Below are 25953 nucleotides of genomic sequence, written 5' to 3' on the forward strand. Positions count from 1 at the left end.
ACCATAACAATAATAAACCTTATAATTACACAGAATCCTTACCTTAAATGGAGAATTCAACCTTAAGCTCCCTTGCTTCCAGCTCCAAGCTAAGCCTTCTAATTTCACAAGCTGAATTCCCAAGAAAACCAGCCACAAACCATCTTTCAATTTCAACCCAAATTCTATAGAAACTTAGTTAACACAGAAATTCAGAGATGAAACTTACCTCTGACCAAATCTTGATCCCTGCTTGGCTTTAACTACTTCAACCCACCTTGATTCCTCCTCTAGGTTTAAAACTCAGCTTCCTTCCTTTTCTTCTCTTTCCCTCTAGGTTTCTCCCAAGACTGCTTTTCGTATCAGGTATGGGCATTATGAGTTTCTAGTTATGTCATTTAGATTGACTAATGCCCCTGCTGCTTTTATGGATCTGATGAACAGGGTGTTCAAGGACTATCTAGACCAGTTTGTGATCGTCTTTATTGATGACATTTTGGTATATTCTCAGTCAGAGGCAGAGCATGAGTATCACCTGATATTGGTTCTACAGAGACTGAGGGAACACATATTGTTTGCTAAATTCAAGAAATGTGAGTTCTGGTTGTCTCAAGTATCTCTTCTTGGACACATTGTCAGTAAGGAGGGGATTAAAGTGGATCCAGCAAAGATCAAAGCGGTCAGCGATTGGCCAAAGCCAAAGAATGCTTCTGAGGTTAGAAGTTTCATTGGATTGGCAGGGTATTATAAACGTTTCGTGGAAGGGTTCTCAAAGATAGCTAGTGCATTGACTGAGGTGACACGCAAGAATCAGAAGTTTGTGTGGTCAGATAAGTGTGAGAACAGTTTCCAGGAACTGAATCAAAGGTTGATTACAGCTCCGATTCTGAGTCTTCCGACAGGTCAGGAGAAGTTTGTGATTTATTGTGATGCTTCTCATCAGGGTTTGGGCTGTGTTTTGATGCAATCAGAGAGGGTTATTGCCTATGCTTCTCGTCAGTTGAAAGAGTATGAAAAGAGGTATCCTACTCATGATTTAGAGTTAGCAGCTGTGGTTTTTCTTTGAAGATATGGAGGCACTATCTCTATGGAGAGAAGTGTGAGATTTATATAGACCACAAGAGCCTGAAGTACTTCTTCACCCAGAAAGACCTTAATATGAGGCAAAGGCGTTGGCTGGAGTTAGTAAAAGATTATGATTGTGAGATTCTGTATCATCCAGGAAAAGCCAACGTGGTAGCTGATGCCTTAAGCCGAAAGGGTCCGAGACAAATTTATGGTATGAGGCCAATAGCCAGGGAGTTAGCTGATGATATGACCAGAGCTGGTATAGAGTTGTTGGTGGGCCAGTTGGCTAATATTACGCTACAATCTACGCTGTTAGAGAGAATTAAGGAGGGTCAGCTGAGTGATCCACAGCTGATCAAGATCAGAGAGGATGTTCTGGCTGGAGCATCCAGAGATTATTCAATGTCTAAGTTAGGCTTGTTGAGATACAAGGGGCGGATATGTGTTCCGTTAGACACTGCAATGAGGCGAGAGATTCTGGATGAATCTCATACTACACCTTACTCTTTGCATCCAGGCACCATGAAGATGTACCAGGATGTGAGATCGTTATATTGGTGGCCAGGGATGAAGAGAGATGTAGTAGAGTATATGGCTAAGTGCTTGACATGTCAACAAGTCAAGGCTGAGCATCAGAGGCCGGCAGGGCTACTGCAGCCTCTGGATATCCCAAAGTGGAAGTGGGAAGACATCACAATGGATTTTGTGGTGGGCTTACCCAGGACCGTTGGTCAGCATGATTCAATTTGGGTGATAGTGGATCGCTACACAAAGTCATCTCACTTCCTGCCAGTGAGGACTACTTATACAGTTGACCAGTATGCAGATCTCTATGTGAGAGAGATTGTGCGGCTCCATGGTGCGCCTAGGTCGATCGTGTCAGATCGGGACCCTACCTTTACCTCCAAGTTTTGGGGGAGTTTGCAGAAGGCCATGGGGACGCAGTTGAAGTTTAGTACTACTTATCATTCTCAGACAGATGGGCATTCTGAGAGGATGATCTAGATTTTGGTAGACATGCTGAGAGCATGTGTGCTGGACTTTGGTGGATCTTGGAGTAAGTATCTGCCTTTGATAGAATTCTCCTACAACAACAGTTATCAGTCTACAATTGGGGTTGCACCTTATGAGATGCTGTATGGTAGGAAATGTAGGTCTCCCATTCATTGGGATGAGACAGGTGAAAGGAGATACTTAGGTCTTGAGGCAGTTCAGAGGACCAATGAGGCCATAGAGAAGATTAGAGCTAGAATGCTTACCTCTCAGAGTAGACAGAAAAACTATGCAGATCCTAAGCGCAGGAACGTGGAGTTCCAGGTAGGAGAATATGTCTTCCTTAGAGTCTCGCCATGGAAAGGGGTGAGAAGGTTTGGGAAGAAAGGCAAACTGAGCCCCAGATATGTAGGTCCATTTGAGATCCTGAAGAGGGTTGGTCAGGTGGCTTACAGGTTGGCTTTGCCTCCGGTATTGTCTGCCGTGCATAATGTATTTCATGTTTCAGCTCTTCGGAGGTATGTGCCTGATGTTAATCATATTTTGAGCTATGAAGATCTGGAGCTTGAGGCAGATCTCTCCTATGAGGAACAGCCTGTCCAGATACTCGGCAGAAAAGATAAGGTCCTCAGGAACAAGACGATACCTTTGGCTAAGGTATTTTGGAGGAACAGCAAGGTCAAGGAAGCGACCTGGGAGCTGGAGTCAGACATGCAGAATCAGTAGCCCGAGTTGTTCAGGTAAATTTCGAGGACGAAATTTCTGTAAGGAGGGGATAGTTGTAATGCCCCGAATTCTCCGGTATGGTTTAATGGCGAGATTATTAGGCCGGGAGGGCCATACTTGCTTAATTATGCCATTAAATGATATTATGCATGTATATGTGTATTATATTATGATATGATGTTATATGCGTGCATGTGGGTCCACATTTAAATAATTAAGCTATTTTGATAATTTGGCCCATTGAGGGTGAATGTGTGTATTTGGGTGCATAACTTGATTTTTGAATGAGATTCCATTATTATGGAGATATATTCGAGCTATTCGGCATGAGACGGTCATATATAATGGATTAGCGGTTTTGTCATAACGGGGTCAATTTTGGGGTAGTAGAAATGTTTATTTGATGATAAATTGGGAATATTTGAGATCAGGGTGGAATTTCGGAGGTTTTGACTATAATGTCCCCGGGGGTATTTTCGGGACCCCGAGCATTAGGTTTTATTTGAGGTTACTTAAGCTTGAAGTAGCTGTCAGATAGAATGTACGATTAGAGAACCTCTCGTTCTCCCTTTCAATAGTCTGTTTTACCGTTTAAGCATTTTCGAAGATATCTCGAGTTCTAGGAGTCGGAATCAAGCGAGGATTGAGGCATAGCAATCCTAGGAAAGATTAGAAGCTTCTTAACCGAAGGATTTGATGGAAAACAACCCAATCAAAGGTAATCTAAGTTTAAAGTTTTGAGTTTTCTGAGTTTCTAAGATTTGAATTGAACTTTTTGAATTGTTGAGTTTTTGGTTGGTTTGAACCTTGGGTTTTGAGGGTTTTGATGCATTGGAAATCTTGGGAACCATGTTTTCACTACAAGAAAAAACAGTATTCATAACACTTAAAAACTGCTAACTGGAAGTATTCATAACACTTCTCAAAACGCTAACATAGCCCCTGTTATTAAAAGTCCCGTCTTTTCTATAACAGTTTTTAAATGTTATGTTCCATGTTATCTTAAAGTATTCAATAACAGATTTTTAGTTTCTATCATATTAAAATAATAACATTTAGTTAGAGTAATTGGTTATAAATTTGAAGTTTAATCTTAAAATTTTTGCATAACACTTTTCAACTGTTATAATTGATTATTTTGATGGCGTTTTTAGTTTGTTATATTATATAAATCATAACATTTTGTTACACTTATAATATGTATCCAAGGCAACCATAAATACCATATTAAAGGTCTAGTAATAAAATTTTATTATTTTAGTCTAGATAATAGATTTTTAATTTTGTTGTGTAAGGATAATTATAAGTTTTCTTTTAAATTAAAAGGTTTTTATTATTGTATTTGGATAAAAATAATATCAAAATTAATCACAAAATGTAATATTAAATAGGTTGATAAACCATAAGTATTACATTAAACAAGAGCTAATTCGAACCATGATTGTGGCTACTTCATGAGATCTTAGTTCTAACTTAAGTTTGAAAGCATACATAATAAAGTTATATAATCTTGGACATCTTTTACTTCAAAAATGAAAAACAAAGCCATAGCAAGATACACAAAAAGTAAACCATGAAACTTGCTCCATCCTTCAATTCATCATCCATTGTGCACTTGTCTTTGTTGTGGGTCGATTTGCTTAACTACATAAGAATTTAAATAATTAATGTTTAAACTTAAAGTTAATAGTAAACTAAAAGAGTACATAAAAAAAGTCAATTACCTAATTATGCCTTTATCAGCTGGTCATGAAATTATACTACCTATAGCATCTTCTATAGTAGACATAGCTCCTGAAGGTCTCCACAAAAATGCATAATTCTTTCTCACAAGATCTAACCCCACTTTCATAGCACTAGGCCCAAGAGGAACATGGTGAATGTCATCCTTTGGGTCACTTGAAACAAAAGAGCCTTTTGCAATAATTTTACAAGATCCAATCCAATCTAATATTTTTCATTCAGAGTCAAATGTGTGATTCTTGACACTCTAAAATTTTAAAAATAGATTGTCAAGAGAAGACAACAGAAGACAACTTAATGCAATTTTAAAGTAAATTCCTATGTACTTTTCCTTCAGACAATTATTTGTGATTATTTTAGGCAATAAATATAATACAACCAAATAACTACACATCAATTTAGTAGACAACGCATAAAGTAAAGAAAATAATGATAAGTTTATGTCTATATCATAGTATATAATAAAATATAATTTTGTCATATAGGCATTAAGCATACACAAGAACAATACTCTACTATCACATAAAAAGTAAAATGCAGCTTCAAGAATCATGAAAAACATATATGGTTTGAGCTTCAAATATTGAATGAAATAGGTAAAAGAAACAAATAATGAAAGAAAAATATAGAAAAATAATATATATATATATATATAACAACATATTCAATTAGAGCAGCTTACAAAAGCTTAATAGGTGGAATGATCTTTTTGAGCTTTCCTAAAGGCGGAGAGAAAAATATGAACCATTTGACTACATCATAAATCATCTTAATTCCAAGTACAACTCATTTTATTAAATAGCATAAACTAAGTATATCATAAGAGAAAAAATTGAAATAAGGCCTATTGCATAGGACTTGATACCTTAACATGCGTTAACTTTTCAATTTCAGGAGAATCCTCAATGATTCGAAGTATATGCTTTGGCTTGTCCTTAACATGTGTTGACTTTTCAAGTTCAGGAGAATCCCTAATGATTTGTAGACTACGCTTTTGCTTGTGCTTCAAAGGTGCAAGAGACTCATTCTCTCTTCGTTCTTTGATCCTTGAAAGCTTTATATCCCTTTCATTAGCCATGGGTGTTAACCTATTTAAATAACAATACAACATAATTATTCATGAATAATACAATTTAATGCAAAAGATAAAAACATCATATACAACTTGAGGAGTCAAATATCACTGTAGAAATGAAAATAAGATAAATAACCAATAGAATAAATTGAAATGTAATCTCAAAAGAGTTCTATCATAATTAAAATATAATCTTGAAATTGTTCTACATAATTGAAATAAAAACTCAAAATGGTTCTACATATTATTTGACCAACCATTGGTAGTTTTTAGCTTGTACAAAGAAAATGATATTTATAAGTGTATGTTTTTAACAATCTAATTAATGTACCAATAATCAAACAAATCAAGCAAACACAATTCAATTATAAAATAGTAATACTAGATATGTCTATATAAAATCAAACACCATTTCAACTAGACTAGCAACTAACCATCTGTCAATATCAATTCAACTAAATCAAACAACACTATGTTATTCTTCCTTATATCGCTGCAACACACAAATTTCTCAGATCCTACTTCACTAAGACACACAAGTTCTCAACCGTCCGTTATCACCGCAGCAGATAATAATGATCTCAGAACTTACTTCACTATGGATGAATATTTAAGATATTCAAACTCCTCTAACATTTGCATAATATTAAAACAAAAGAAAACGACATACCTCTTGCAAAATGCAAACAAAAGTAAGAGTTTCTCGTGAGGCAGCTCAATTATCTGCACAAAGCATAAAATAAATATTAAAGTGTCAAATCTATCTTCTGCTGCTATCTCATATATGAATTAATTTTATTAATATTTTATTAATAAATATTAATTTTATTAATTAAATATTTGAATTATATATATTATTGATTGGAAAAAAAATTATGGATAGCAAAATTGTAAAATTTCTTTCACCAACAATAAAGATATGTAAAATTTGTGGTTTGCATATTCCTATAGGCAATACCCATTAATTTTGAGCCTTTTTTCATAGCTTGGTGGGTACTAGAGACTTAGAAAGAGGACACCAATTGTAACATAACTAGAGACTTGATTTGGATAAATGCTTCTTTTCAGAACAATTTAATTGCAGTTTGCATTATGAGAATCCAAAACGTTAGTCAAGTAGAGCATTGAAACTAAGAATAAAAACCATCAAATATAATCATAACTAGAGACTTGATTTATATATATATATCAACTATCAACAACATTCTTTCAGAACAATTTGTCTTTTTCAATATTTAAATTTCAGTAGATACACAAACCAAATGACCCTATTCAGGTTGGGATTCTCAATGTTTTCAGTTTGCATTTCTTTCTACTAGGTTAGAGTAAAGGAAACCATACATGGACTAATCAAGACCACTGTGTTACAATTAGCAAAAGAAAAAAGAAAAAAAAACATAAAGTGGGGAGGGCACCACCACCAACCAAAAAAGAAAAGAAAAGAAAAAAACAAGAAAAGGAAATACCATTATCCAGGATTTTAAATTATGGAACATATTTTATCTTCCTAAGTACTATTGCTCAAATCATAAATAAGGTTAATCAGTTTTGTACGCAGAATCAACTAGAAGCCTATTGTGATATCCTGTCATGTCACTTTTTAATTGTGTGCCTAATTCAACTTTGCATTCTACTATGGGGAATAAAATTTAATTTAAATCAAAATAATTTACTAGAAAGACATCTACATCCAAACAAACAAATAAGTAATGAGAAATTTCAGCTGCAGCATGAATTTAGATTCTTCCCAAGAACACAATTCTTTTGTTGCATAGCAAAATATTCCTAAAAGTAGTACTTTCTCCAAAGTGCCTTAAAGATCCAACACTCTATCAAGTAACAAGGAATGTGTGTATTGGAGTTACCAAATTGACTATGGCTTAATGAGTTATAAAACTGGAGTTATCGAAGTAATTATGTGCTTCTAGCAATGCTAATGAACTACAACCTTAGCTACCTTGAGGAGTAGAGTTGAGAACAATGAGAAGCTCTAAAAATTTACAAGAAAATCAGTTTCTTTTTTCTTTATTATTAAAAGTATTCCCCCCAAAAAAATGAAGTTGAGATACAAACATCAACATAAGGTTGGTTGGTGGATATAGTAAGTACTATTAATCAATGACATAATTTGTAATCCCAAACATTCATTATCCATTTGTAATGGACTCACCACCTTGCTAGATGAGGTTCTCACAAATAATCCTATCAACATCTGTGTTTCTGTGGCTAGTGGCTTAAAGGACAACAATTAACTTTGTTCAGAATCTGGGACAACTTATCTAGGTTCTAAGATACCCAAGAGGAAGAGAGAAGACATCAAATTTTCTTTCTTTCTTTCTTAAGTCTTAACATGTTTGACATTTGTAGGACTGAAGATCTCAGACTGAGAGGGTAGAATTCATTGTAGTACTACATATAAAGCAAAATAGATTTTATTTTTTAAAAAAAAAAAAAACAAGACAAGCATGTGAGGATGTTGCTAGGAAATGATATGCTTGCATATTCATTCATGACAACCTGGTACTACAATGAATAATGCAAGCAATTAAAAAAATAGGGCTAAAATATATATAGTATATAAATATCCTAATACCTGACAAAAGCTTAAAATTAGAATTTGTGAATACCCTAGATCAGTTTTGACTCCTCAACCACTCTGTTTGGTTCCCTAAAAGCATACCAAACAACAAGAAGAATAAATCAATACCAGACTTCCAGCACATGAAATCTCAAACAAAAAGCTCTAACAAATAAAGGGAATATGAGTATATTTTCTCTCTTATCTTAAGTTTTAGACAAGAGAGACAATATTCTACTCAAGGCGCTAAAGTTCATATTGAGGTGAAATGTTCAAAGTAATATATAGGTAGTAATTGGTATGTGTCTAACATTGTGAACTTAAGAAGCAAAAAATTATTCTTGATCAATAATAATGAGAGAATTTATTTTGGCAGAAATTTTCCACAAAAAGCTCACATTATTATTACTAAAATACACATCAATTGGGGTTTGATCATTCAAAGTTGCAGCAATACAATTGCACCCTGTCAATTTGTTATATTCATAATATATTGTTTAAAAGTCATTTATGTTGAATTTTTCGTCCATTAGTATGATTAGTTGAGGATTTCTATTGAATATTATTATTTTCACATAATTAACTAAACACTTTTTAATGCAACCACTTACAAGTCAATCAAGAACCATATGTCATTAAATTTTCTAAACTAATTAGTTATACAAATAAACGATTTAGATATGGGTTTGTATAACCAAAAAAAAAAGAACGAGAAAACATTGGATATTTAATTAAGATGTTGAAATCTGATAAGAAATTGGATTCGATTTACATCTGATTTTTCACAAAGAAAACTTCCCACTAGTTCAATACCTGACAAAAGCTTAAAATTCGAATTTATCAATACCCTAGATTAGTTTTGACTCCTCAACCACTCTATTTGGTTCCCTAAAAGCATACCAAACAACAAGAAGAAAAAATCAATACCAGATTTCCAGCACATGAAATCTCAAAAGCAAAAAGCTCTAACAAATAGAGCCAAACTCATGATTTTGAAATAGTCAACAGCATCAGCATTTCCAAATCAAACAACATCCGAAACAGGATGTTCACAAATTGATTCTCCACCATTTTCCAAAGACTTTTTCCCGGAAACCAAACACTAAATCTGCATTGTGACCAAAATCATTCTTACAAAAAATAAATATCAACAAAACTCCAGAAAAAAAAGAGCAAAGACAGAGTCAAAATTCAGAGAAAACATAAAAATTGTGTGTGTCCATACTGAGCTATCAATTAAGGGTTTCAATGTCCCGAAATTCAGAGAAATAAATGGTGAAAGCAAGTAAATCCATTCAAAATAAGAGCATAACCTTCGTAGATTAACATAACCGTCAGACCTGCAACGGCGAAAGCAGATAAAGAAGGATATCGTTAGCCCCGTCGCTGTCGCCGTCGCCGTCGCCGTCTCTGTCAAGTTCCGTCGCCGTCTCTGTCGAGACTCCTACGCCGAGAGGTTAGATGTGAGGGAGATAAAGATCTGAGAAGAGAGAGAGTGAGGCTAAGATTTAAGAGAGGGAATGAGGCTAAAAAAAGGGCGCCTGTATTAATTGCCACCTATTATTTCATTTGGCTCCAAATTTTTGTATGCATATTTTTTTTTATTTACATAAAGCATTAATAACGCTTTTTAAATTCTGTAATACTTTACTGTAATGTTTGGTAAAAAATGTTGTAGTGTTTGATGATTGGGGATGGTTAGGTATGATTTTGGAAGCTTGGAGAAGTCAAAAACGTGTTTGGGAATGGCCCAGGGTTGGGGGTCGCGGCCCTAGCTCGAGGTTGAAGGAGGAGGTTCTGTTTGTGTTGGGCGCTGCGGAGCTTGCCTCTGGAATCTCTGGGGGCCGTGGCCCAAGGTGTGAGGGTCACATCCCTTGCCCTGTTTTTACCCCATTTGCTCGTTTTGACCCCGGGAACTTAGCTATAGGCCTCGGGAGTGTTCCTACTACTTGGATTAGTTGGGATTGATCTCTCGGAGGCTAGATATTGGTGTGGAAACCTATGTTGACCATTATTATTGATGATGTCCCGTGTTTGGTTATGATTAGGTTGCCGCTAAAGGACTAAAGGTTGATCGTTCTCACGGGTCGTTCTTTTAATCTTTCTAGCTCGAATCTGAGGTAAGAAAACTGCACCCTGTGTATATGTGACATGCGTGATCATTATTGAGGCATGTTGATTGAAAAATGTGGACTTGGATTGCCTATTAAATGCTAGCAAATGTTGAGTACTTGAATATGTACTGATTAGTCAGGGACACTGACCTAAAGAGTCAGAAATGGCATAGCATCATGAACGCCGAGCCAAATGAAGATTAGATCTAATCGATATCAGCAAAGAATGACTCATATGGGGTATTAACGTTGGACCGACCCTAAGGTCAATTAACTTATAAGCGCTTGTCTGGTCTAAGACCAGTTATTCATAGCCAGGGCATATGGCCCCGGTGACTGCTTGTCACATGGCTAGGGAACGCTGTTCCAGAGTTTATGACTGTAAGTCACGAGGAAGGTTATGTTGGTGACTAATCACCATACACCTATCCTATTCAAACTTATGAAAGGCTCACTTATCTGTTAAGCCCTGGTGACCCTATCATCACATGGCTGGAGGGTGCTATCCCTGTATTAGTGACTCTTGCGATGGTCACCTATTTGTTGGGACTGATAGTCCTGGATGATTATTACGATCATTGTTGATATTATATCCTGCTTTACTGTGTTTTCTTGCTGGGCCTTGGCTCATGGGTGCTATGTGGTGCAGGTAAAGGGAAAGAGAAGCTCACCCAGCCTTGAGTGGAGGGCTTAGGTGGTGATGTGTACATATGCGGCCACTTGACCACCACGGCCAAGGCGTTCTCAGAGGAACTAGGGGGTTTACCCTATTTTTGCCGCTTAGGTCGGCGGGATTGTAAATTTGAAACAGTAATGACCATTTTGTACTGAGAACAACTTGTAAATGTTTTGAAGAGCTCTGCAGAGCAGTTTGTAATGAAAATATCCATTTCCTTTTTAGTAGTTTTTCACCTTAACCTGTTAATTACACTTAGAACACGTTTTTGACCAAACGACTCGGGTAGCGGGTCAAATTTTCGGTCCACCGTTCACCGTAACTTTTCTGGGGTAACCAGGGCATTACACTTGAAGTACTGGGCCACGGTCCACATTGCTTTTGAAGGAAAAAAAATTAGGTTATAATCCTAATTTCGAAACTAGAGGATTTTTGGCAGTAGAAAATAGGAAGAAAACACTTGGGAGCCATTCCGGCGAAGATTGGATCGGATCAAGAGTTCTTTTTCTCTTTTCTTTGTCTTTCTTTATGTTAATCATTAGTAGTATGGATTTCGCAGTCATGTTTATGAACTAATTTCATTATTAGGGTTTCTAATTGACTCTCTTGAAACTCTATTATGATTTAATGCATTTGTCTATTTCTTCTTCATCTAAAATTTACCCAATTTGTGTTTAGAATGTGTGTGATTGACTGTGCACCATTTACATACGATTTATGAATTTGAATCAAAATCTGAAAAGTGAGATTTGAATATGCTAAAATTGAGTAGACGTAGATCTAAATTTAGAACAAGAGTATCAAATTGGTCTATGTGATTTAGGGTTGTATTTATTACTTCCTATTGTCTGAATTGACCAAAGAAATATATAGAATTCACATTAGGTCGAGTTTTCTATTTCTTAATCCGAAAGTTAATACTTTTGTATGCCTATCTTTTTAGTGAGAATAATATCAGTGGTAATTGCATTAAAGAATAATAGAGTGGATAGTAGGGAAGATTAGAATTCCTAATTGTCCTCGTTTGTGAACTTCATTCTTATGTTCTTGTTGTTAATTTATTTTTTCACTTTACATTTATTTATGCTTTCTTGATTATAAATTTTACAAATCCAATTTTCGTTAGCCAAATAGAAATCAAGAATTAATTAATTGGTAATTGATAAATCAGTCTTCGTGGGATGATACTTGGTCTTACCAAGATTTATTACAAATTGCGATTATGTATACTTGCGTAGCATAAAATCTGTAACAAGTTTTTGGTGCCGTTATCGGGGACTAAAAATTATCAATTTCAAAATAGTTAATTTTATTTCTAATTTGGTTGTTCTTTAAACGGTTTCTAACTTGGTTTGCCTGCATTTGTTAACTTATATTTCAGGGAATTTTGTTATATAAGCAGAAGAAGAGGAGCAAACAATTTTGTTCCTATTAATCCTGATATTGAGAAAACGTACAAGCAGAACTGAAGGAAAAAGAGAGTTGAGAATTCCATTGTTGCTATGGTCGATAACATTAATAATGACGATGTGGTGAACAATGGTAATGAAAGAGTGCCACCAGCAGCACAAGCTCGTAATCCCACCATTCGTAGCTTGAGGGATTATGTACTCCCTACCATTACATTACAGGGGTGCAGACATGTATCAGACCACAAGCTGTTATCGAAAATAATTTTGAGATTATGCAGGCTATTCTCCAAATGGTTCAGGGCACAGTGCAGTTTGGTGGGTTACGCTCTGAAGATCATCATATGCACATAGCTAATTTTCTGGAGTTATGTGCAATGTTCAAGTATAATGGGGTGAGCGACGATGCAATTAAATTGAGGCTATTCCCATTTTCGCTGCGAGATATTGCTAAAATTTGGTTGATCTCCCTTCAATCCAATTCTATAAATACTTGGGAGGATTTGGCTAAGAAATTCCTTGGCAAGATATTTCCTCCATCAAAGGCTGCTAAATTAAGGGGGGAGATCAATAATTTTTACCGGCTTTAGGGGGAATCTTTATATGACTCTTGGGAGAGGTTCAAGGAACTTTGAGAATGTGTCCTCATCACGACATTGAAAAATGGATGTTAGTCCACAACTTTTACAATGGATTGTGCGGTACTACTCGCACCATAATTGATGTCGCAACTAGAGGGGCATTTATGAGTAAAAGTGCCAATGCTGCATATGAGTTTTTGGAAGATATGTCTACAAAAAACCATCAATGGTTGGATGAGCATGCAACTAGTGAAGGAAAGGTAGCTGCGGTTCATGAATTAGAAGCAATCACTACTTTGACTGCTCAAGTTGGGACATTGATTAAACAATTATAGCAGAATACAATATCAACCAATGCCATTCAGTTACAGACAGGGTGTGAAATTTGTTGTGGTCCTCACCAATTTGAGCAGTGTACGGCAACAAAGTTCAATAACACCATCCCTATGGAGCAAGTCAACATGATGATTAATTTTAATAGGCAAGCCAACATTCCCTTCTCCAATTCATATAATCCACGATGGAGAAATCACCCTAATTTTTTATGGAGAAATAATTAGGGCCAGCAACCACTACACCAAATACCCATTTCGATAACACATGAATATAATAGAAATGAAAAAGTATTATGGTAAATGTTATATATGTAGCAAATGAAAAAGGCGGTAATATTTTGGGAGCCCGTCACTTAACATTTTTTTTCAGAAAAAATCACACCAATTTCGGACTCACCATTTTCTTCTTCGGCTAAGCAAAGTCTTAACTCTATCTTCGGTTTCATCATCCCTGCTTCAAATCTGAGCTCACATCTCCTCCATCCCTCAAATCTCAGCTCAAGTCTCCTCCATCCATTCCGCCGTAGGGCAAGGTGGTGGCACCCTTCCTCCTCCGTTCGACCTCGCGCACATCACCTCCTCAGTGGCAGCGCCCCCCACCTCCATTCGACAACTCGGGACCCATGGCAGTTGCCCAGCCGCCGTTCAACCTCAAGACAGCAACCCAGCCATCGTTCGACCACAACAGCCCGTGCGACTGGAGTTGGCTTTTCTTCTCCAATGAATGGTTTTTTCCTTCTCCCTACGCACAACAAAAGTCCGGCAACAAAACCTCTGGCACTCTACAGATTCCCTAGGTATGGAGCTATGCCTTCTCTCATATTCATATCTCACACATAAGTTTATTAGCAGTGGCAATAGGAGTAACTAATTGTTGTTTTTGCCAGAGCATCAAGTGTCTTCCTCCTCTCTTCTAATTCTTTGACTTCTTTTAATTCTGCATTAACTCATATGCTCCCTATCATATAATATATATAATGCTATAGTTAGCTATGAAATTTCATATATATAATGGTCATTTTCGTATTTTAAAGAAACAGAAGTTGTTTCTGGCACAACTGAGCTTGAGAGCGATGATCATAGAGGAGAAAGATCCTATCTTCATATATTAAGTACTAGTTTAAGCTTTATGAAGTATTGGCATCATCTGAAAAGTTTATTCCTTAAGGAGAAAACATAAAAAAATTAGGGTCGATAGAAGATTCTGATCCTGCAATTTCTCTTCTTCATGCTACTGGCTTTTAATATTTATCATAATAGGCAACAGCTTCCTAAGGAACCCTTAAAATAAATCAATAAATGAGTAAGCAAGAGGAAATTATAATAAACTCTAGTGGAATCCTTGAGTTATTGATAAAGAAAGTCTAGTAAGTAATAACTCAGAGTTGAGGGTTCAGTTCCAACAGAGTTGTGCTGAGGATAAGTTAACTTGATATGCCTATTAACCTTGTTTTATTTAATTTCTCATTGAGAAAAGTTCTCAGTTTGAGTTTTCCTTAAGAAGTTAACAGAGACTAAAAGAGTAGACAAGTTGGAGAAGAAATGTTATTACCATAGTTCTGATAAAAATAAAAAGTTCTCTAGAATTCACTCTTCTCTTCCTGCGGGTGGTTTATGTTAGTTGTCATTTCAGGTTGCTGTCATGTTAGTCGAGATGGTTTTTGGAACAGAAGTTCAATAGCAGTTAAGTTTACTTTTTTTTTTTTTTTTTTAAAATTAGCCCCTAGATACTAGATAGTTTTTTTTTCAATCTATATTTCGTGACATTAGCATTATCATGTTGAAAGTAGTATTATGATATTGCTTTATTTATTCATTTGGTGCTTGTCACCATTGGCATTTTGCTGGGCTTTTTTCAGTTACTTTTAGCATTTGTTCACATAATATTTGATACTAAACTCTGTGTTCTTACAGAATTTATGTTATCCAACACGTAGTCCTATCCTCCCCCCCTTCTCATTTGGTGTTTGTTCAGTACTTGAGCTTTGATGCAAATATGCCATTTTGTGTGTAACCACCCTTGCTTTTAAAACTTCTCCCCTGGCTATCCTGTGTTCCAATAGTTTTCTTATGTCTCATGGTTTTGTACTCCTCTTTCTTCTCTTCCCCCATTCTCATAAATTAATGAATCTTCGCTAATTTTGTGTATTTGAACAACCGTTTTTTTTTTGTTGCTCTATCCTGTGCCTTTTATGAATTTTTTGAGAGTCCATCTTTCTAGTTTTAATACTTATCCCTGTTGAAGGTGGAACTATTTTATGTACTAACATAGAAAACTTTCTATGTAATTAAAGAAGAAACTCAATTAATAATAAATGTGAGGATGTGACTTTTCTATATATCATGAACAAACTTTTCAAGTTCAATGATTGTTTAGGAGGGCATAGATTTTGGTCCTCTTTCAACATTATATATACTTATCAAAATAGTAATCATGATATATATGGTTGTAGTGCCAAATAGATGAAAACATATATTAATCAATGCATTAGGAAAGTGAAAAAGGGCTGACACGCCCTGTGAAACTAGAAATTATAATTATGACATTGATAAGAGCATTACATTATAAGGAACAACAATGACATGAATAAATATTAATAACAAAAATTTAAAAAAAAATTGTTACTGATGATGGCAGTGAGCAGCAACCCCTCATCTCTTTTGTTCTTTTATGCTGGTGCTGAGCTTGCCGTATCAAATTTTGGAAAAAAAATTACATTTATTTTTTACTCAAAGGCATATGCTATCTCTTGTGCAAAATATAATTTTTTATTCAATATGTGATATATAATTAGTCTGTGTAATTTGGTAGTTATATGGCATAAATCAAACTTCTGGGGCATGATGTGAAGACTATTATCTTAAGGGTTTCTTAGTTAGGTTCAGGTTTTGCTTAAATCTCTTAATATGAGAATTCACTTGACAATGTGGAGAAAAAGAAGTTGATTCATTGTGATGTTGTTAATATATAGGAGCTCTATTTATTTAATTATTTTATCATTTTCACTTTTAGCTCAATTTTTGTATACTCAAACTAATAATAGAAGTTGAGATTTAGTTTTTGACCATGTAGTTTACTTTTAGAGTTTGCACTGTTGTCAGAAAACAACACATGATTACATCAATACAGTGAAAGAAATTTAAGAGATGTGAAAGTAGAGGAACTATTTTTCTCCAGTTTCTGCTTTGTTTTCTTTTGGAGTTGTATATGCATTATAGGTTGTATGGCATATGATGAAGTTCGTGATGGTGCTTTTGAACTTCTTAATTAACATTCATCAGAAGCTTATGGTTGCTTTGCTAATGAATATAATGTGACAGTAACAATAGAACTATTGACTTTTAGCTATGTTAGTTAGAATTGTATAAATATTTTGATCTTAGCTTTATTGGTAGATTTGACAATGGTGAATAGAACTCAACTTTACCAAACTAGCAAATGCTAATCTATTCTGTGCGACATCAGTTAATTGTTTCTTTTGCCCACCTGTCATAACCTGATGAAACCAAAAAAGAAAAAACTGCTAGTATTTCCTCTATATCTTATGTGGAGACTTGGAAATTATGGTTTTTGACACTCTTAAGTAAAAGGCTCATTTCCAAGTAGTTTCGAAGTAGAATGTGTATATTGTTTAAGAAATGATTATTTAACTTATACTAACTTATACATCATTGCAGAAAGATGTTAAGTGCAAATTATACGTAGGGCAAGGTGGTTTAGCCAATCATTTTGTTTACAAGAGAGCATAAACATTTAATTTTGGGGGCAAAAAAATGAGTAATTTTAATTGTTGGTATAAATGAAATGAATGAAATGAGAGTGGTACTGATCATATAGTTGTGTTTAGGAGTCCACTTAGCAGTTGGCTGGGTTTTGATGGTGAACTTCAGCGAATTACTTTTGGATTTGTTTTGCGGGTGTGAGAGGAGATTCTCTATTTCTATCATATTCATATGTTAAAGATTCTCTATTTTCTGTTTCTAGGTTGTTAGTTTTGTTAGCTTCAATTGTATTCAGTTATACTGTTACAACTTCCATCTATTTTGAGTTTTTTAGTTTTTTCAACTTTTTTTTTATCGAAAAAAGGAGTATATTAAAAACACAAAAAGAAATTACAACTGCCAGATTTGAAACACCACCAAACTTACAACAAACTCAAAACAGAGACTAAAATACAAGCCAAATCATAAACTCCTAACCAACTCAGCAATTGATCTATTCTTAGCCAAACACTGTTGACTCAAACAGCCAAAAAATCTAGCTTTCAAACTCAAACTTATCATTTTAACTAAACAAAGAGGAGTGCTGGAGCAAAGAGAAAAATAACATGCATTTCTGTTGTACCAGATGCCATAAACCGCTGCAGCCAATTTTTGGGCTTCCCTTCTAACCACAGCTTCCATTGAACAAAATACTTGGGTCAAATGGCAGTGCCTAACCAGTCTTTAGTCAGCTCCCAAACCTGATGAGAAAAGCTACAGTCAATAAACTAGTGTTGATGAACTGTTCTTGAGTTCATTTATCAACTTTACCAGTTTATTTTGAGTTTTTATTTGGGCATTTACCAGTTTATGTTTAAAGATCATATTTTGATTGCTATTTTGAACTGTTCTTGAGACAAGATACTTTGATTGATTTTTGGCTCTGAAATATACTGGTATAAATGTTGGGAATGCCAAGTTTCATTAAAATGTCATTCTTTTCTTACCAAAACTACTGTGACAAGCAAGGGTGAGATGGGGGGCCAATGTTTTAGAATTGTGCCACTACAGAAGAAAAGCATGTGTGTTAAAAAAAACCATTTGGGGTTGTAATAAGATAGTTTTATTTTTTAAAAATAATTTGACTTAAAATAAGAGAAAGCTTAATGGAGAATAAAAGAACATAAACCATCCAAGAATGAAAACATATACAAGTTAAGCTAAAAATCAGGTCAGATTTTAGATCTCAAAAAATTCTAAGTAATTAGCTATTAAATGTTGTATGGCTCTTATCAATAATAAATGATAAACAAGTAATTGCTAGTCGGGGTTAAGCAAGTTTGGACTAGTTAAAACAGATGACATGTATAACAAGAGCTAATCACAACACAAGACTTATGTAGTTGCTAAAAGATCATCACACTATCATGCATGTCTTTTGCCAATTATTAAAATTAGTTTCCTTTTCAGTTTTTCAATAGCTCTCCTGTAAATATTTGTCTTTGTATGGTTTAGATTAATAAGACAGATTATATTCATTCCTATTGCTCTTTGTAATTAGTTGGTCAATCCACATTTTCCCATTAGTGCCACCTAGAATTGAAACCATGTCATTGATATTACTTTTTACTACTCAACTTCTCTATCAGTAGTAATTAATGCTCTACTATTTTATCAAAGTCATTTTACCAATGACTGGATCTGTAGCACTGTCCTTTTGGCCCTCAATATGACAGAAAACTGAATTTCACCATCGATAGTGCTGTATTATACATGGTTAGTGAGTGATGATGACAGTTGTAGGGAATTATTTTTTTGAAAGTTGCATGGATTAGATTGAAACATACAAGTTTGATTAGAAATATGAATCCATATTAATGAACATTAACAATGCATATAAAATTTTGATCGTAATTGATGTTTTGAAAGAATATCAGCTCCCAATTTTTATAGTTTGGGTTCTTACAATCTTTATATCTGTACTTTGCCTAGAAAGAATATCACTTCTAAGCTCTTTTTTTTACTGCTTATATTCTGCTGGTTATTTCTCATTTTTAGCTACGCTTGATGAATTTATGTCTCATTTACTTTGCCTTGAAAGAATATCACTTCTAAGTTCTTTTTTTACTGCTTATATTCTGTTGGTTATTTCTCATTTTCACTCATTGGCTACGCTTGATGAACTCATTTTCCCTGCTGGTCATTTCTCATTTACGTTGCCTAGATTTTGGTTATCACTTCTAAATTTCAGTTCATCCTTTACCCTTTCAATTTCTCTCTGTAATTTCAGCCAGAGTATATACTGAATATACTCTGGCATCCCCTAGAAAAAAAATTATTGGATAATAACATCTCAATCATCCCCGGAAAGAAACAATTCCATTATGGAAAAATTACCATCTAATCCCATATATTTAGAAAACGATCAAAACTTACTGTTGTATTGTGTGAAATAGGTACACTCTCCTATCCATTTTGTCAAAATTTACTAAGTCATACATAAAATGCCTTTAAAGTAAATGTGTGTATATATTTTATCCCCAAATTTTAAGATCGAATTAGATAAATTTTGGATTTCAAAGGCTGCTTTAATATCTATTAACAAATTTTAATTTTGTATTAATCTTTTAGGTATTGATTATATTCTTTAGGTTGGGGATCGAATTGGCAAGGAGCATTGCAAAGTTAATTTGCAAGAGGTACGAAATTTGTTCTTTTAACTCTTATTATTAATATCTTAAAAATGTTAGAGGAGTTTGAATATCTTAAATATTCATCCATAGAGAAGTAGGTTCTGAGATTAAAATTGTGTACTGCGGTGATAACGGAAGGTTGAAAACTTATGTGTATTAGAGAAGTAGATTCTGGAAAATTTGTTTGTGTGCTGCGATGATATAAGGAAGAAAACTTATTGTGTGTTGTTTGAATTTTTTGACTTGGTATTGATTGATGGTTAGGTAAGCTTTTATATGTATAGATTAGATTTTTCATTATATGTATAGATTAAAATTTTCATTTAGTCATTTTGTTTTCATTATTTCCATATGTATAGATTAGATTTAATTGCCATAACAAAATTTCCATAACCCAAGCTAAAATCTTGTCTTTGATCCAAACCCAATTAGTTAGTGGCTACCATTTTAGAATCTGATTTTTAAATTAAAAATAACACTAGAATCTCTTAAACTAGAGACTATTAAATGGATAGAAAATAAACCAGCAGAATTAACAAAAAATGGTGGTCAAGACTTGTGTTTAGATTAGCCTCCAATAAGAAAGACTTGTGTTAGAAGTTGTCTGGGCTGTTAGATGGGGAAAATATTGTAGATAGAGAGTGAGATTTACTTAGAGAAGAATTTGGCAATCTTTGGGAAAGGGGAGCCTCTCAATCTAACTCAACCTTGTAATGTTTAGGGTTTTGGTCTATACCAACACTGTCTATTAATTAATAATGAGGAATTTTAATAGTTCTCTCTAGTATTTGGTTCCTCAAAAATTACTATAAGGTTTTCAATCAAAGGAAAATCTATCTAAAATAAGTGAAACTCACTCTGCCTTACTGATTTCAACTGAAATCTCCATAATAAAATGCAAAAAAGCTTTTCAAGCCACAAAAACAAAAGTAATTTACACATTCAGAAATTGTACACAATATTTTACTATTTATTATCTTTAATATTGATCTCAAAATGAATCCTTCTCTAATTCTTTAGTTCAACTGAAGGAGAGCATTAACTAAACTATTTGTATAGTTTTTAGTTAAAAGAAACTGAATGCAGAACTAAGACTTAGAGCAGGATTCATTCTGAGATCAATACTACAAAACTTACATAATAAGAAGACCAAAATCATCAGCAATCCCTTACAATCGTGTATAGACAGAGAATATAATATAAAATCTGACTCAAAATTACAAATCTATGAAGCATGTATTAGATAGTGTACCCCACAGAACCCCTTTGCTAGCTTGAAAATCTTACCCTTGTTCATTGTTGAAACTTCCTTTTACTGCAGAATCAAACACACAAGCACTTCCTACAAATTAAAATCAGTCAAAAAGTCTGAAGTAAGAACTTTGAGGCAGTTTTGCAATAGACTGCCAAACCAAACCAAAATGTATTCTAATTATCTATATAGCCTATAAGTAGGTCAAAACAAAGTGAGTACAATAGATTGAATTTATAATGTATACTAATAGAAAATGGTCACACTAACAAACAAATGGCTATGTATGCTTCTTAAATTGGCCCTGAATTGTGAGATATATGACACTTGTTTTGTTAAAAATGATGTTAAAAATGCATGCTCATTCCATAAGAAACAGGGGCTGATATGATTAGTATAACAGAAAATAGAAAGCCATAATTTTAAAGAAAACCAAGAAATGAAATGCTTTTATTTATTCAAGAGAGTAATTAGCTCGTAGAGGGAAAACTGCCAAGACTAGAGGGAAAAAACTGGTAAGAATATGATGGTATGGTGGAATAAAATTACAATTAAAAAGTGTAATTTCTTCAATTAATTATAACCCAAATCTGAAAGTACTTAGCCATATGATGGTATGGTGTATTCTTATTATCTATATAGCCTATAAGTAGGTCCAAACAAAGTGAGTACAATAGATTGAATTTATAATGTATACTAATAGAAAATGGTCACACTAACAAACAGATGGCTATGTATGCTTCTTAAATTGGCCCTGAATTGTGAGATATATGACACTTCTTATTCATTGAAAGGAAAATAATTTCAACAACAAGTTTCTGGGTCAGCCATTTCTTTTTATTTGAAACAAGTAAATAATAATATGCTAAAATTAGTACATATGTAAGAAACTAGGTTCACCATAATCCAAGTAAAACTTTACCCACCATTTATATTCTTGCTCATAAAAATAAAAAATAGGAAGAGAAATCAGAGATCATAGATGGAATATTATACAAAGACAAAAATCTAAGTCTAACCATTGATGATACTGAAAGGTTAAATATTTTTGTTTATAAAAGAAAAGATGGTGATGAGGCTGACATTCTCATCCTTCATGTGATCTATTCTATCATACAAAAATAGTCCACACTCCACACTACACACTCCACAAGCTGCTAACATGGCAATGGAATTTTGGAGGGGACCACTCTAAATACTAAGAAATATAATAATAATAATAATAATAATCTTGAGCAAAAAAATAATAAAAAAAAAAAAACAAAAGAGATCAATGTATTTTCCTTTTCTTTCCTTTTGGTTGGTTACCACCATTTGGATCATATAACCAATTGTTTTTACAGATTTAAAAGACTGAATTAATCAAATTATACTCTCAAGGAACAAGTTCTTAAGAGCACATGATGTAGAGTCTGCTGCCCACTAGACATAATATCCCTTTTTTTCTTAATCAAATTAAAAGGGCCAGTGCCCACTAGGCCTTTTCATTGATATATTTACAACCCACAAAACAATTGGGGTCAAAAATAACAATATGGTCAACTTCTCTATTAAACAACATTGACTTAATGACCTTTCTTTTCTTCTTCTTCTTCTTCTGCAACTAACCCCAAAACAATAAAGGAATTCTTCCATTTTTAATCATTCATAGGATAAATAGCAAATATAGGATATTTAACTGAAGAAAAGGATCTTTTTAACTGGTATGACCTGAAATTCTCTTTTAAGATGACCTGAAATTCAACCAAGGCATGTTTTCTTTTAAAAGCATGTGTGTTAATTGTAACGCCTTGGTTACCCCAGAACAGTTACGGTGAACAGTGAACCGGAAATTTAACTCGCTACTCGAGTCCTTTGGTTAAAAATGTGATCTAAGCGTTATCATCAGGTTAAGGTGAAAACCAGTAAAAAGGAAAGGATGCATTTCATTAAGTAAATAAACTACTCATGAGCCTTTCAAAATATTTACAAGTAGTTTGTAATACAAAAGAGTCTCTATTGTTTCAAATTTACAGTCCCCGCCGGCCTAAGCGGCAAAAATAGGGTAAACCCCTAGTCCCTCTAAGAACTCCTTGACCGTGGCGGTCAAGCGGCCCTGTATGTACACAACATCACCCAAGCTCTCCACTCAGGGTTGGGTGAGCTTCTCTTTCCCTTTACCTGCACCACAAAGCACCCATGAGCCAAGGCCCAGCAAGAAAACACAATAAAGCATGATATAATATCAACAACGATCATAATAACCATTCAGGACTAACAGTCCAAGCGAGTAGGTGACAATAGCCAAAAGTCACAGCAATGAGCATCGCTCCCTCTAGCCATGTGACGATAGGGTCACCAGGGCTTAACTGAGAAGAATTTCTTTCATAAGTTTGGTCAGGACAGGTGCATGGTGATTATTCACCAACATAACCTTCCTCTCGACTCTAGAGTCGATGCTATGGACAACGTCCCTTAGCCACGTGACTAACGGTCACCGGGGTCATATACCTTGGCTATAGACATATGGTCGTAGACCAGGCAAGTGCTTATAAGTTCTTCGACCTTAGGGTCGGTCCCGCATTAATGCCATTGAGCCATTCAATGCGTGTTCATCGACTTTGGAGTCAGTCCCTGACTAGTCAGTGACATAAACAGGTAATCAGCATTCACTAGCATTTAATATGCAATCCATGTCCACATATATCAACCAACATGCCTCAATATCAAACCATGCATGTCATATACCTATACAAGGTGCAACTATATTCATACACTGTTTTCTTACCTTAGGTTCGAGCGAGAAGTATGGTAAGGACGACCCCTGAGAACGATCGATCTTTTAGTTCCTTAGCGGTTACCTAATCACAACCAATTATAACCTCCATTATTGAGAATCCATAATAATAGGGTCTTAACCTAAGTACCACCCTCGGGACCTCGAAACATGCCCACACAGTGAGTAGATTCGATCCCGGCCTTAAGGATTGAAACCCCAAGTCAAAAACCCTTAAAAACACTCAAAACAGGACTTAGAAGGAACAGGGTAGCGCTACAGCGCTCAACCCCTAGCGCCCCAGAGCTACACTCAGAACCACCCAAGTGCCAGAAAGCCTCCTGAGGAGCGCTGTAGCGCCCTAAGGTGGGCGCTATAGCGCTACCTCCAGACCCAATCTCCCCTGAACCGACCTTCTTCAACTCCTTCGATTCTAACTCGATTTCCAAGCTTCCAAATCCTATTCTTGATGCCAAATGATCCCAAAAACCATTCTAACACACCCCAAACATCACAAGCATGGGAACCTTAGCCAAAACTCCCAACAAAACCATGAATTCACCCTAGAAATCTCAGCTGCAAAATAAAACCAGAACAGGGCAAACCAGAGAAAACCACGGTTAGAAACTTACCCAAAGCTTGGCTTATGATGGTCTTCAATGGTGGAACACACTCCCAAACTCCCAAGGCTTGCTTCCCAAGCTTGAATCCTCAAAATTGGTTCAAAAACCACAAAGAAAGGTGAAGAGAAGAAGGTACGGGAGAACTCTTTTGAATACTCTGTTTTTCCACTTTCTTCTTCAACTGTCAAAGGTTATATCTATCCTAGGGGTGAAATGTCCATTTTACCCCTAGGTCAATTAATAGTTTCTAAAGACTCCCAAGGGCATATTTGGTACTTTCCTCCTATCTCGTTAATCATAATTAACGCTCTCCAATTCTCGCAATCCTTAATAATCTCAAACACCAATAATTTACAACCCGTTACCCTTTATCTCCCGATAACGCTCTAATCATCAAAATCACCCCGAGACTCAACCCAAGTCCCGACACTTAAACTTGTTGTGACTAAACCGCTAATCAATATTCTAAGATCGTCCCATGTCGAATAGCTCGAACAAACCCACATCATAATGTGGTCTCAACACATATCATCGACATGCATACAATTAACATTATATTATAATATAATTCTCATAAACATGCATAAACACATTTAATGGCATAATTAAACAATTATGGCCCTCCCGGCCTACTAATCCAGCCATTAAACCACATTAGGGAATCTGGGGCATTACATTAATGACCTTGCCATGACCTTGAAATTACAACCGCAAATAATGTGATTGTCTTGTCTAACAGTTGTTAAACCCAGACAAAAAACAAGATTTTATTAAGAGAACAACATCAAATTCAAATTCATTGGAGATGGATAAAAGTTGGATCCATCTTAATAGGTTAGTAACCAAGCGAAGGACAGTCTCGCAATGACCGTAGTCAAACAATATTCAGTCCCCTAAGGTAAATTATTAAAGTTGTTATTGTTTTAAATTTTCATTTTAGAAGAACAAATACAGAAACTAATATATTGTCTTTAAAATAAATTTGGTAGAGTATTGTACTAGAAAAAAGACATAACTTTACAGAAGGGAAGAATGCTTGCTACTTGCTTGACTGGGCAGATGTAATTGTTGCTGAAGGTCATTGGGATTCTAGTGATCCAAAGATAATTGTACATGGAAAGCCCCTTGGACCAAACTTTATGCAAGTATGGGTTGATTTTGATATTGTACCAGAATCTTACTTATTTCGCCCTAATCATGCGATGCTTACAATACAAGAAGCAGTTGGTTCCACAGTTGCATGGCCTTCTAAAAAAGTTATTCCAAGAGGTACATTTTCATACTCAAAAAATGACCAATGTATTATAATTTAGTGTTTGGTTTCTTTGTTTTCTTTGGTGTAGTTCTGAATTCATTATTTTGTATGTGGTGTCCTTTCTTGAATATAATTTCCATAGCATTTTTCTTGAAGTAATTTGTGATGCTAGATAATAACAATAAAATATTTCTTTGTTTATTTTGCAGATGTGACAAGCGAAGTAGAAAAGGATACTTAAGACTCCTTGAAAGTAGTAACTTTATTTATTTCATTGTGTTGAAAGTAGTAACTTTTAACTATGTTGACTATTTAAGACTCCTTGAATACTTAAAGAACATTTTGTTGTTGATGACAGTGTTGAATGTTTTAAACTAATTTGTGGATTGTTAATAC

General features: G+C 34.8%; 1 protein-coding gene and 1 non-coding gene across 4 annotated transcripts; both read right to left on the minus strand.

The window, feature by feature from the left end:
* Positions 1-4217: 4217 nt before the first annotated feature.
* On the minus strand, positions 4218-5591 carry LOC133804081 (uncharacterized). Of its 3 annotated transcripts, XR_009878298.1 has the most exons (3): positions 5375-5591; positions 4491-4622; positions 4218-4410 (listed from the first exon to the last, which is right to left on the minus strand). XR_009878298.1 is itself a non-coding variant. In XM_062242231.1 (2 exons), exons 1-2 carry the CDS (start codon positions 5585-5587, stop codon positions 4288-4290), a joined length of 336 nt encoding a protein of 111 aa, XP_062098215.1. In that variant the 5' UTR covers positions 5588-5591; the 3' UTR covers positions 4218-4287. The 3 variants fall into 3 exon arrangements, 1 of the variants encoding a protein (XP_062098215.1); XR_009878297.1 differs by lacking the exon at positions 5375-5591 and having other exon boundaries at positions 4491-5335; XM_062242231.1 differs by lacking the exon at positions 4491-4622.
* A 7321-nt stretch (positions 5592-12912) lies between these two features.
* Positions 12913-13018, minus strand: LOC133807964 (small nucleolar RNA R71). Its single transcript, XR_009879842.1, has one exon. It is a non-coding gene; the product is annotated as a small nucleolar RNA R71 (small nucleolar RNA).
* Positions 13019-25953: the final 12935 nt, after the last annotated feature.

The sequence above is a fragment of the Humulus lupulus genome, chromosome X (genome assembly GCF_963169125.1).
Source record: "Humulus lupulus chromosome X, drHumLupu1.1, whole genome shotgun sequence".
NCBI classification, from domain to species: Eukaryota; Viridiplantae; Streptophyta; class Magnoliopsida; order Rosales; family Cannabaceae; genus Humulus; species Humulus lupulus.